Source organism: Rosa chinensis, chromosome 7 (assembly GCF_002994745.2).
Source record: "Rosa chinensis cultivar Old Blush chromosome 7, RchiOBHm-V2, whole genome shotgun sequence".
Lineage (NCBI taxonomy): Eukaryota > Viridiplantae > Streptophyta > Magnoliopsida > Rosales > Rosaceae > Rosa > Rosa chinensis.
In genome coordinates, this window is record NC_037094.1 from 65,026,892 (window position 1) to 65,038,000 (window position 11,109).

At 41.2% G+C, this 11,109-nt stretch overlaps 1 protein-coding gene across 2 annotated transcripts; it reads left to right on the forward strand.

Annotated features, from left to right (window-relative positions):
- The first annotated feature begins 5,744 nt into the window (after positions 1-5,744).
- Positions 5,745-7,689, forward strand: LOC112178418 (NDR1/HIN1-like protein 13). 2 transcript variants are annotated; one of them, XM_040512101.1, is made up of 2 exons: positions 5,745-6,768; positions 7,234-7,689. In XM_040512101.1, exon 1 carries the CDS (start codon positions 5,881-5,883, stop codon positions 6,706-6,708), a length of 828 nt encoding a protein of 275 aa, XP_040368035.1. In that variant the 5' UTR covers positions 5,745-5,880; the 3' UTR covers positions 6,709-6,768; positions 7,234-7,689. The 2 variants fall into 2 exon arrangements, with proteins under 2 accessions (XP_040368035.1, XP_024172335.1); XM_024316567.2 differs by lacking the exon at positions 7,234-7,689 and adding an exon at positions 6,887-7,092 and having other exon boundaries at positions 5,746-6,768.
- Positions 7,690-11,109: the final 3,420 nt, after the last annotated feature.

Here is an 11,109-nt window from a genome sequence, read left to right on the forward strand (position 1 = left end):
GGTGTGTGACAGTGGTAGAGTGTTTGAATGATCAGGAATAACATGAGACACATTAGGTGTTGTCACAGAAGAAGTCACAAAAGGAGCAGGAGGCTGCATAACAGTGAGTGCCTGTGTAGAACATGATGAAGAGCCTGGAGGAGTGTCATAAGATTTGACAGCATATGGAAAGGATTGTTCGTCAAAGAAGACATGTCTCGAGATAATATACTTCTTAGTGGTAGGACTAAAGCATATATAACCTTTGTAACCGGCAGCAAATCCAACAAAGACACACTTAATAGTCTTAGGTTGAAGCTTATTTGACCTGTATGGAGTCATCAAAGGATAGCAGGCACAGCCAAAAACCCTAAGCATCTCAATTTGAGGTGTGGAGTGGTACAGCTTTTCAAATGGAGATAGCATTTTGAGTACTGGAGTAGGCATCCTGTTGATCAAGTAGGCAGCAATAGCACATGCATGATACCAAAACTGATTGGGAAGAGAAGCATTCTGTAACAAGGTGACTGCTGTTTCTCTAATATGCCTGTTCTTTCTTTCAGAAACCCCATTCTGCTGAGGGGTATAGGGACAAGAGATATGATGAACAATGCCTTTTTGTGTCAAAAAATCTTGGAACTGCAAACTCATGTACTCACCACCTCCATCACTTCTAAGAGTTTTAATTGAACTGGAAAATTGAGTAGATACAAAAGCACACAGAGATTGGAAGTAAACAAAAACTTCATTTTTATTCTTCATGGGATACATCCAAGTGAATCTTGTACAATCATCTATGAACAAGACAAAATATCTGTAGCCATCAATGGATAGATGTGGGGAAGGTCCCCAAACATCAGAGTGTACAAGCTCAAATGGAACCTCACTTCTAGTAACTGAACTAGAAAAGGGAAGTATATGCAATTTTCCTAGAAGACAAGGTTCACAGACAAAAGACTCACTATCATTAGCTACTGAAATGTTGCATTTTTCCAGAATGTGATGAGCCACCTCATTTGTTGGATGACCAAATCTCTTGTGCCAAACTGAATTCTTGATTAACTGTCCCACAAAAGCAGTTTGATGCTCAGAAGATGAACCTGAGCTAACTGTAGTAGCCTTATTGGATGGAATTGGTAGCTGTGAAGAAACAGAAGACTTGTTCACTGGAGGCAGCTGAAAAGGAATTGGATAGAGACCTTGTTTACATAGTCCCTGATAAAGAATGTTGCCCTGCACTTTGTCCTGAATTATGCACATGAACTCATCAAACCAAACAGAACAATTGTTCTGCTTGCATAGTTGATAGATAGAGAGTAAATGTGCAGTGAGTTCTGGAATTAATAGCACATTATCAAGTATCAATGGACCTAAAGTAGTAGTGCCAGAATGTGTGATAAACAAGTGATTACCATTCCCAACTTGCACAGAGTCATTGACTGGATAAGGAGCAGCATTGTTGAGGAGTTGTGCATTATTAGTCATGTGATTAGTGGCTCCAGTATCAGCCAACCAAAATTGAGGAGCAAAGTTGGTTGTGGCAAGCATAGCTGTCTCAGTGATAGACTCAGATTGTTGTTGTTGTTGACCAGGAAAACCAATGATGTAGTAGCACCTTTCAGCTGTATGTCCTGGTTTGCCACAGTATTGACATCCATTGCTATTGAAGTTGGTGTTACCTTGCTGATAATTGGAGAGAGTTCTGCAGGTTTTTGCACCATGACCAATCTTGCCGCAAAGTTGACATGTAACAGCTCCAGTTCCAGCATTGACATTATTCCCATTGTTGCCTCTGAATCCACCACCAGAGGTTTGCGCTCCAGCCATAGGTTGTGCATTAAAACCACCTGAGCCTCGTCCAAAGTTTGGGAAACTTCTATTACCAAAGTTGGTTTGGGGCCTAGGATTGCCTCTTCCAGCATAGAGACCAGCCATGCCATAGTTGAAGTCAAAGACAGGATATGGAGTAAAGGGATTATAACCATAGGGCATAGGAGTGTAGGGGGATTGGACTGGGACAGTGGCTGGGGCCTGAACATGATGTTGAAAACCAGGTGGCACAACTGGTGCACCATAGTAAGGTTGAGGAGCAGTACTAGCTGAAAAAGCTGGAGCAGGTGTGGAAGCTGGAGTAGGAGTTGTAGTAGCAGTTGATGACGTAGATGTGGAAGCACTTGGAATATCTAATGTGGTCTTGGCAAGCATGGCAGTTAGGAGACTCTGCAATCCTTGAGTTTCATTGCTAATGTCAATCTCTGCAGCCTTGAGAAGTGTTTTAAGTTCACCAAGTGAACAGCTCACAAACTGAGCTCTAATGACAGTCTTGATAGCAGCAAATTCAGGAGGTAGACCTCTCAATACTGTGACAACAACGTCCTCATCATCAATCACAACTCCAACAGTCTCAAGTGCATCCTTGGCTACCTTAATCTTGTCTAGGTAGGTTTCTATGTCATCAGTTCCTTTCTTCAGGTTTTGAAGATTGGACTTGAGCTGGAGAACGTTTTGTCTGTTGGGAGCAGCAAACTTGAGCTTGAGTCTAGACCACATGTCTTGAGCTGACTTGCTTCCCACAGCACAAATCATGGCAACAGTGCTCAAGGTTTGGCCCATCATGTTCACAATGCTTTGATCTTGAGTCTTCCAAGCAATATACTCAGAGGAGATCACAGAGGTGGTGCCATCAGATGATGTAGTAAACTGTGGCAGACAAGGAGTGGTGCCATCGACAAAGCCATAGAGGTTTTGGCCCTTGAGAAAAGACTCCATCCGAAACAACCAGGTAGGATAGTTGGTTTCATCAAGCAAGATATTAGGTAGGAACACAGTAGTCTGAGTTGTAGCATGAGGTGTGGATGAGGATGTCATGACTTCTCAACGTGCAGAAACAAACAAATCAAATTTTCCAGGTAGATGAGCTATATGATGTACGAGAAATAACAAGAGAATCACACGAGCTGGATCTGATACTCTTAGTGTAATACTAGTGCATCACAGTAAAGCAACAACTCAGGAGTAGCAAGCCTTGTATATCTATGATTTTTAGAATCATCACCTTGAGTCTAACCATTTCAGAGGCTTAAAAATAACACTTGAAATAACACTTGAGCTACAGACAATCACCTCGAGCAATATAAGGCAGTAAATCATCATAGACTTGAAATAACACTTGAGCTAGGGTTTCAATGAGTTACGAATCACAGATCTAGACAGATTTTTGATAAACAATGACTATGATTGAGCTTCAATTACTATTAATGAGCTTCGATTCACAGATCTCATGTAATAACAACTAGTTTTGATGAGCAGAGGCAATTTTCGAGCTCGATTCACAGATCGATGCACTCGATACCAGATTTTGATGAACAGGCACTACATTTGAGTAATCGAAGCAAAGATTGTAGGCCACAAAGTTATAGATCATATCAAATCACAGATTCACCAACAGAAACATCATAAACTTCTTCATTTCTTGAAAAATTCATCAAAGAGAAAACTTATCTGAGTTAATAACCTTGAGTAGAACGAGAAAGATGTAGAGGAATATAGATCTTCAAGCCACGATCGCAGCCTGGGGCTTTGATACCATGAAAGTTCTAGAGAGAATTGTAAGAAACAAAAAGAAAATATCTGATAGATGCCTTGAATTCTCTGATTGAGTCGTACAGATAGGTATATATAGTAGTAGCAACTGATCTCCTAAGCTTGACATGTGTCAAGACAGCTGTGGAGCACTAAACATTACCTCATGCAACTAAACGTAATTAACAGACTGCTAATTACTCTAATTGCTTATTACAAAATTAACAGAAATTAACATAGGTTTAATAAGCCTAACAAATAATACATAAGGATAGATCACTCATTAAATATCCAATGCTCACATATTAAAGAAGCAAGCTTATAAACTATGATAAAACTAAGACATAGCAAATAGACCAAATACAAAAGACCTAAATCGCTTGAATCCCAAATACGAAACCAGAAGCGCCCGAGTCCTATATTAGTCCACATGGCAGCAGAAACAGGTCTAGAGAAAGCCCTCCAAACAGCAGCCTCATTTATTTTGGACACCCAAAGCTCGGTTGGCTTCAGCTCCCAAATTGAGTTAGGCCATCCAATTGTGTTGGGTTAGGCACCCAAGGCTCTTTAGGCTCCCCCTCTGTGCTCCCTCTGTGTGCCACTCCATCACCGTCGTTGGCATGGTTCTGCTGTTGTGGCTACCCCAAACTCCCACACATCATGCGGTGGCAACCCCATCCAAGCCACTCTAATTTCGGCCTTGGTCTGCCAAGCCACACCTGGCCATTGAAACCAGTACCGATCCACCTCAAGCTCATCTCCACAACATCAGGCCTCTCATAGCCAGTGATACCCACGTTGATCTGGAGCAACAGTTCTTCTCCAAAATGCCGATCTGAGCCGCAGCCGTCCTATTAGCCCATACACCGGCCAGATTGCCACGCCAAGACCACAGAGGTTCCAGATCGATCAGAAATTTGAGAAGCGCTCTGCACTGTCTCTGACTCGCTCCGATACCTATCGGAGCCTTCCCTCGATCACAGCCATCTTCCCAAAATTGACGATGGGAAGTTTGTTGGATGATGCTCAGCTTAGAGCAATGCGCTTGATCTGGTTGGGTGTTCACGGGAAAAAAACCAGCGCTGGACGATTGTAGACAAACCACTGAGTGTGGAGAAACATGCTCCACGTAGAGAGAAGATCGGCGGCGGTCGCAAGAAGAGAGCCATAGTCCTGGTGGTTAGGTTTCAGAGAGAGAGAGCCATCATTAGTACATAAATTTCCTTGTATATTAGTACTTGCATTTGGAAAAATATAAAAATTTCTTGCATATAGTTTAATGTAAGAAATTATCCTTACATCATTATCACTAGTTATAATGTGGACTCTAAATTGTAAAACGCAAGGATAAATTCCTTGCAAATATTTTTCTAAATGCAAGAAATTTTTAGGTTATTCTATTTTGCTCTTTCGCAAGAGTCTCCTTGCATTTGAGTTCATGTAACAAATTTTCAGTTTTTTACAACGAAAAAATTCCTTGCAAAATGTCATTTTTCTTGTAGTGACTCTCTTCAGCAATAGCATTTGCTAGAAAAATTGCTTCTTTAAAGACATATTGGAAGGTGATATGACCGCAACTTGAAGCAAAGTTAAAATTGTCTTAGACAATAAGCTTGATTGCTCTTACACTACTTTGAGGGAAATCATCAATTCTATAAGGAATAGATTTTGTTCTTTGAACCCCTTTAAAAAAATAATAATAATAATTGTTCTCTGAATTAGTCAAATTGAATATGAATTCTTCTATGGTGAATATGGATATTCTTTATGAAGAGTTATCGACTCTTCTTGAGATTGATTTTATGGGTTTCGTAGATGCTAAGTTGGTTTTATATTAATGTTGCCCTTTGGGTTGTTGTTTTAGATTGTTTTCCTGTTCTGGTGTTTGCTAGCAGTTTCTTGGTATCTGTTGAGGCTCTGTTCCTCTTGTGGTTGCATTTAGTTTTATTAGTCAAGAGAATTTACCTTACGCTAACCTCTACTTACAACATCCGAGTTCTTGTCCATTAGCTCTTTTGTTTTGGGTGAAACAAAAAGCGCAAACCCTTAACTATCCATTAATTTCAAAATGCTATTGACCTAGTAAACAACTTCTAATTATAGTGCAATTTTAAAATTGATCTCCTTGTCTAAGGATTAAAACCCCTCTGAATCTCTGATCGTCTTTTAATCAATTATTTTTCCTTCTCTCTCTATCTCACAACCTCCCAGTTGTCCTCTCCCTAACACTCCCTCCTTTCCCCATGCGATTTGCCACGACGTTCAATCTCTTATTGCGCACATACACCACCCACCTTGTCCTCCGCTCCCCATCTTCCTATGGCGGAGCGGGTCCCAGCTCCCGGAATCGGCAAGGATGAGTACACCGAACAGCAACCTAATGAAATGATCCAACCAGCAGCCTCATCATCCACATCTAGGGCATTAGTACCACCATCCCAAGAGTTAGTCCCCCACAACCAATCTCAATATACCACCTTCAGGGCCGGTACCTACGTTGTCCAGGTCCCCAAGGACCAAATCTACCGCATCCCTCCCCCCGAAAACGCCTCCATCATCGAACGCCACCGTGATCCGTCCAAAAGGAAGAAACCCCTCTGCTGTAACTTCGTCTGTCTTGGGATCCTCGGTTTCTTTCTCCTATTCATCATTTTGCTCATCGCCGGGCTTTACGTGTCCGTGATCTTCTCCAAAGACCCAAAATTCTCTGTCCAACGCCTCGTGTACAACAACAAAACTAATTCGCATCGACCGGACTATACCATAACGTTGAAGGCCCAAAACCGAAATTCCCAAGTGGCCATTTTGTACAAGAAAGGCGGTGAGGCCTCCCTTAATCTTAACACGCAAGAAATCGCCACCGCTAGTTACCCGTCTTTTGAACAAGATAGTGGAAAATCAAAAGAGTTTGCTTTAATCTTTCATGGCTCCAAGATTAAGTTGCCTAAAGAGATTCAGAAAAGCAGTACGAGTTCCAAACCAAAAGTCCACGTCAAGTTTTCTCTGGGCATGGACATCCCGGGGCGAATGAGTAGGGGGGCCTTGAAGAGAAGCATGACATTTCGGGTCGATTGCGATTTTACGGTGGATACGTTGGTGAAAGGAACTCGGGTTCTGAACCGGGAATGTCATACAAACAGGAAATAGCAATTACAAAATAATGTGATATTACGTAGGAACGAGTTTGGCAGCATTCATCATGTAAAGGTTAGAAGTTGGTGCTGATCTAATTTCACATTGCTTTACAATTTTTCCTTCGTTAATTTCTTCTTCTTCTTCTATTTTTTTTTTTTTCCTATTTTGATTCAATTTCTTCCCTCTCTAGTTCAATTATCTGGAGGATGCAAGTCATGAATGAAAGAATGGAGTCTGGTGCATGTATATTTTGGATTTCGGAAGTGTAAAATAATTAGAGCAGAAGTTCGATAACATTTCGTAAGGCATGCAAATTGATGTATTGATGTTCTTTCTTTTTTAATTCATTTTCTGGTGTTAACTTTGTAGAGATTCAATTCTTGACTTCTTGTTGTATGACTTGTATCCTTTCGGTGCTCGTTGTTTTTCATTGATTGTTTGGTGTTTTAGAATTTAGATCACCCTCTATCTTAAACAATCAATACACTCATTTGAAACATATTTCTCTTACTCCTCCAACAATTCTTTTTGTTGTAGGTTAGCAGTAACCAATCCAATTAATACAGTAAATTTTAGGGAGCCCACAACAGATTCTGTTGCATCATTGAAACTGTTTAAAAGTAAGGTTCTTACCCTGCAACGTTCCTACCCTGCAACCCCAACGGGTTGGGGGTTGTTACCTTGTTTTGACTGCAATCGTGGCTGCCCAATTAGTTTGATTCTTACTGACACTAAATTGAGTGCCGCCGGTTTTATTTCCGTGCTGCAACATAGTGGGAAAATTGTGCTATTTGTAATGATGCTTCTTCAATATAGAGTTATCTTTCTGGTATGTCACTGCTATATCAAAGCAAATTGAGTAGCCATTGATGCACTCTTTGCTAATTGGTGCTTGTTGGAATACATAGATTTTGTGGAGAGTCCTGGTATTGTTTCGGGATATTCTCTTTATGCTTATTGTAATCTGGAGTTCATGCTCTACGTCCCCCCCCCTGTATTCTGCAATTTCATTAATCAAGGTTTGAGGGCAACCGCACCAGCCCCATTTCAAAAATATTAACTCTCTTGACGCTAGTAGAGCTTAGTTGGTAGAACAGTAGTGAGATGTGCTGTAAAACTCAAACATCAAGTGGTTGAATCTCCACAAGCTCTGCAAACTTTGGTTGACATGTTGTACGAGTTGTGGGCCAATTTGTGCGATTGAGAATTGTCTTCTCTCATCTCTAGTGTACCACCAACTTCGGAGTTACTCAAGTAGTCGGAGTAATTTATTTTCTTACTCAAAACAAAAAAAAAATGTAAAGGTTAGGTTACTACTATTAGTAGTGAATCATTCATTCACATACTATGAATAGCTTTATCACTTCACTAATATCGAGCCTCATGTTTTTACATCATTAAATTACAGTTATCACATATTACGGATTCTTTTGTTACTTTACTAATATTGAGACTCATATTTTTACATCATTAAGTTACAATTGTCTCAATCTTGTTTTTGAAAATCTCTTCGATGTTCGATTCTACTCTATGTTAGAACATTTTTGTGAGTGCTATTCTGATCTAAGATAGTTTGGATCATATTAAAGTGTATCATTATAGTCGCATATTAACATCGGCGTCTAATGTATGATCTAAACAATCATTTGTTAGAATTTTGTGGTTCAAAATTGAGACTCAGCGGTTTGGAAAAAGAAAGTGATTTGCTACTAAAAATAGTAATTTCTTTAAAGATAATTTACCTCCTTCAACAAACCTATTAAGGTGTGGACACATAGATATTAGGGCTAATTTCATTTTACATCTCTGATCTTTACACCTTAAATTTATAGTGCCCCTACACTTCTAGTTTCATCACATGTACCTTTATTCTCCAATTGTTAGAAATATAATTAATTTAGAATTACATTGAGAGTTATGTTGAGACTTGAGAATTATAATGAGAATAATGGTGAGAGTTAGTGGCTTCATAGGTTATGGGAGTTAGGAAGGTTTAAGGTTATTGTAACAGTCTAATACATATGTCCATTGTAATTGTCATACTTATAACATTGTTTAGTGTAGGCCTATATAAGTAGGCAAGTCCAGTTGAGTAAGGTGTGTAGAAGAGTAATTTGTAGAAGTTTTATCAGAATAACTTTATTATCTAGTACTTTGAGAGTCTCCTCCATATCTCTCTCTAGGAGCTATGTACATGTCTTTGCACTGTACATCTCTCATAATGTACGTATGTCATTCATGCATCCTATCTCTCTACCCAATTTTTTATTTTCCTTATTTTACGCTTCTATTGATATCCAACACCAATTTTAATCAATCTTGTCAAATCATTAACTTTTTTGTCAAGTATATTGTAAATTGAAAAGGTGGCTTTAGTGGGTTATATGATGATGATTCACTGCTCAAAAGTAATTTTGGCAAGATCCCTTTAGGGGATTTAGCATAGCGGGCCGATACCTGAGGCCCAAAATTAGGTCTATGTGGGTTTGAGTTATAGCTTCACCCATTCTAAGATCCATAAGGAAAACGAGCCCTTATTGGAATCAGGTGGCGAAGATTGAATAGGAAACTTCAATCAATAATCTTTCTATGGCAAGGAGCAGTCGAAACCCTAGGGTCTAAATACCAGGTTTCAAGGACGAAAAAGACACAACTAAAGATACGCCCTCGCAAGGGTAACGCCCTCGCAACCCAGCGAAGCTAAAGATACGCTTTAGCAAACCCGTGCTTTCTCCTAACTTCCCAGTGATTGCTCTGCTTAGTCTATAACACTAAGTATCGATTAGGTGAACGCAAGAGATCACAATCAAAGCCCTTACTCGTAAGGCAAGAAGTCCTTTTCCGAAAGGCATAGAAAAGAACCTTGTGATGATGTTGGTGCTCTCCTCGTCCACATCACTTGATCAAGAAGTCAGGTCAAGGGACACCCCGACGACTGCACCCCACGGTGCTGGCATGCTCGCGCACTCAAAAGAGACAGTTTGCAACCAAACTGGTTTTGGAGCCAAACATTTTGGCACGCCCCATGGGATGAATTGTAGCATTTCTTCGCGATCGCAACCATTGGGATGTCAAGCGGAAACCCTTACCAAAAGGTTTACATTAACTGCCCAAACCACAAGACCTCCAGTTACAGGCCGCACTCTCGTGGTCTTTCTGAAGAACAAGTGACTCAAAGATTTTCTCTCAACCCTCCATCACCTGATATGTCAACTGAATAAGAAGAAAGTCGCTCGCCCGCTACTGAGGGCCAGAATGTCACTATTAACCAGGCAAACGAGCCTGTCAACACTTCCGTTGCCGTCAACGGTGAGGGAGGCGAGGAAAGAGAGGACTTCGTTCCGAAGCCTATTCCAAAAGGAGTGACTGTTGAGGAACAGCTCGTGATCATCATGGAGAATCACGATAGACATCGTGAAAAGGTAGCCGCTGATTTTGACAAGGAAATCGCTAGGACAGATCATCTCATGCGCAAACTGGACGAGCGCATTGCCCAGCGTGCTGAGGATACCAAGCGACAAATTGCACAGTCTGAGAATGCAGTAAGAGTTCATGCCAGAGTTATCGTTGACGAGCAGAGCCAGTGACAAAAGCAGGTCATGGAGGCCATCTCGAGCCAAGCCAAGCATATTGCGTTAGAGTTGGCAACTCTTCACAACGAAGGGTTTAACCTCGCGACCCAAATTGCCATGCAAAGAGCAGAATTGGACCAGGCTAAAGAGGTCCTGAATAAGGCTCTAGGAGATCCTAATGCCATCCTTGGTTCGCTTGGCCAACCCTCAGGCTCTGGCAAATACATACCTCCGAATGCTAGGGAAAAGGCTAGCAGTAACACTGCTACCCCGTCTGCAGCGGCCGCTGCCTCGTCGACTAAAAACAGGGACAAAGCTCCAGTAATCGGCGACAAAGAGAAGTCTACACCTCCGGCAGCCCAGAAGAGTCAAATTTTGAACATTAACGAAGGCACTCCTGCAGATCCTGTCGGGTTTGCTCAATATGACAGCGATAGAGCAGAGAATGTATACCAAAAGCTTCCAGGAAATTACTATGGACTCGATCAGGAAAGCAATCCAATCAAGATAACGGCTCTGGTAAAGGATGTTTCCACGCCAGCGCTGACTCTTCAGCAATTCACTATTCCCTGGACCATTCGTCTGGAGGAAGGAACAGTGACCGCTAGCCAGGCCGCACCTCTCCAGATTGCTTACTAGAACATGGCGGTACCTCCGCCTCCTGGCCCAGATTATGTGAGACGTGAAGAGGTTGAGGAGATGATCAGGTTGGCTAACCCTAGGGCCCACCTTGATGGAGTTTATGAGGGGCCTTTCCCACCTCATATAATGCTCGCGCCTTTTCCCCGAGGATATAAAAATATCATATTTTCTACTTTCTCAGGAGAGGATACTGAGAATG

Coding starts and splice junctions, on each gene's coding strand:
- LOC112178418 (XM_040512101.1), top strand. CDS start 5,881: ATGGCGGAGCGGGTCCCAGCTCCCGGAATCGGCAAGGATGAGTACACC.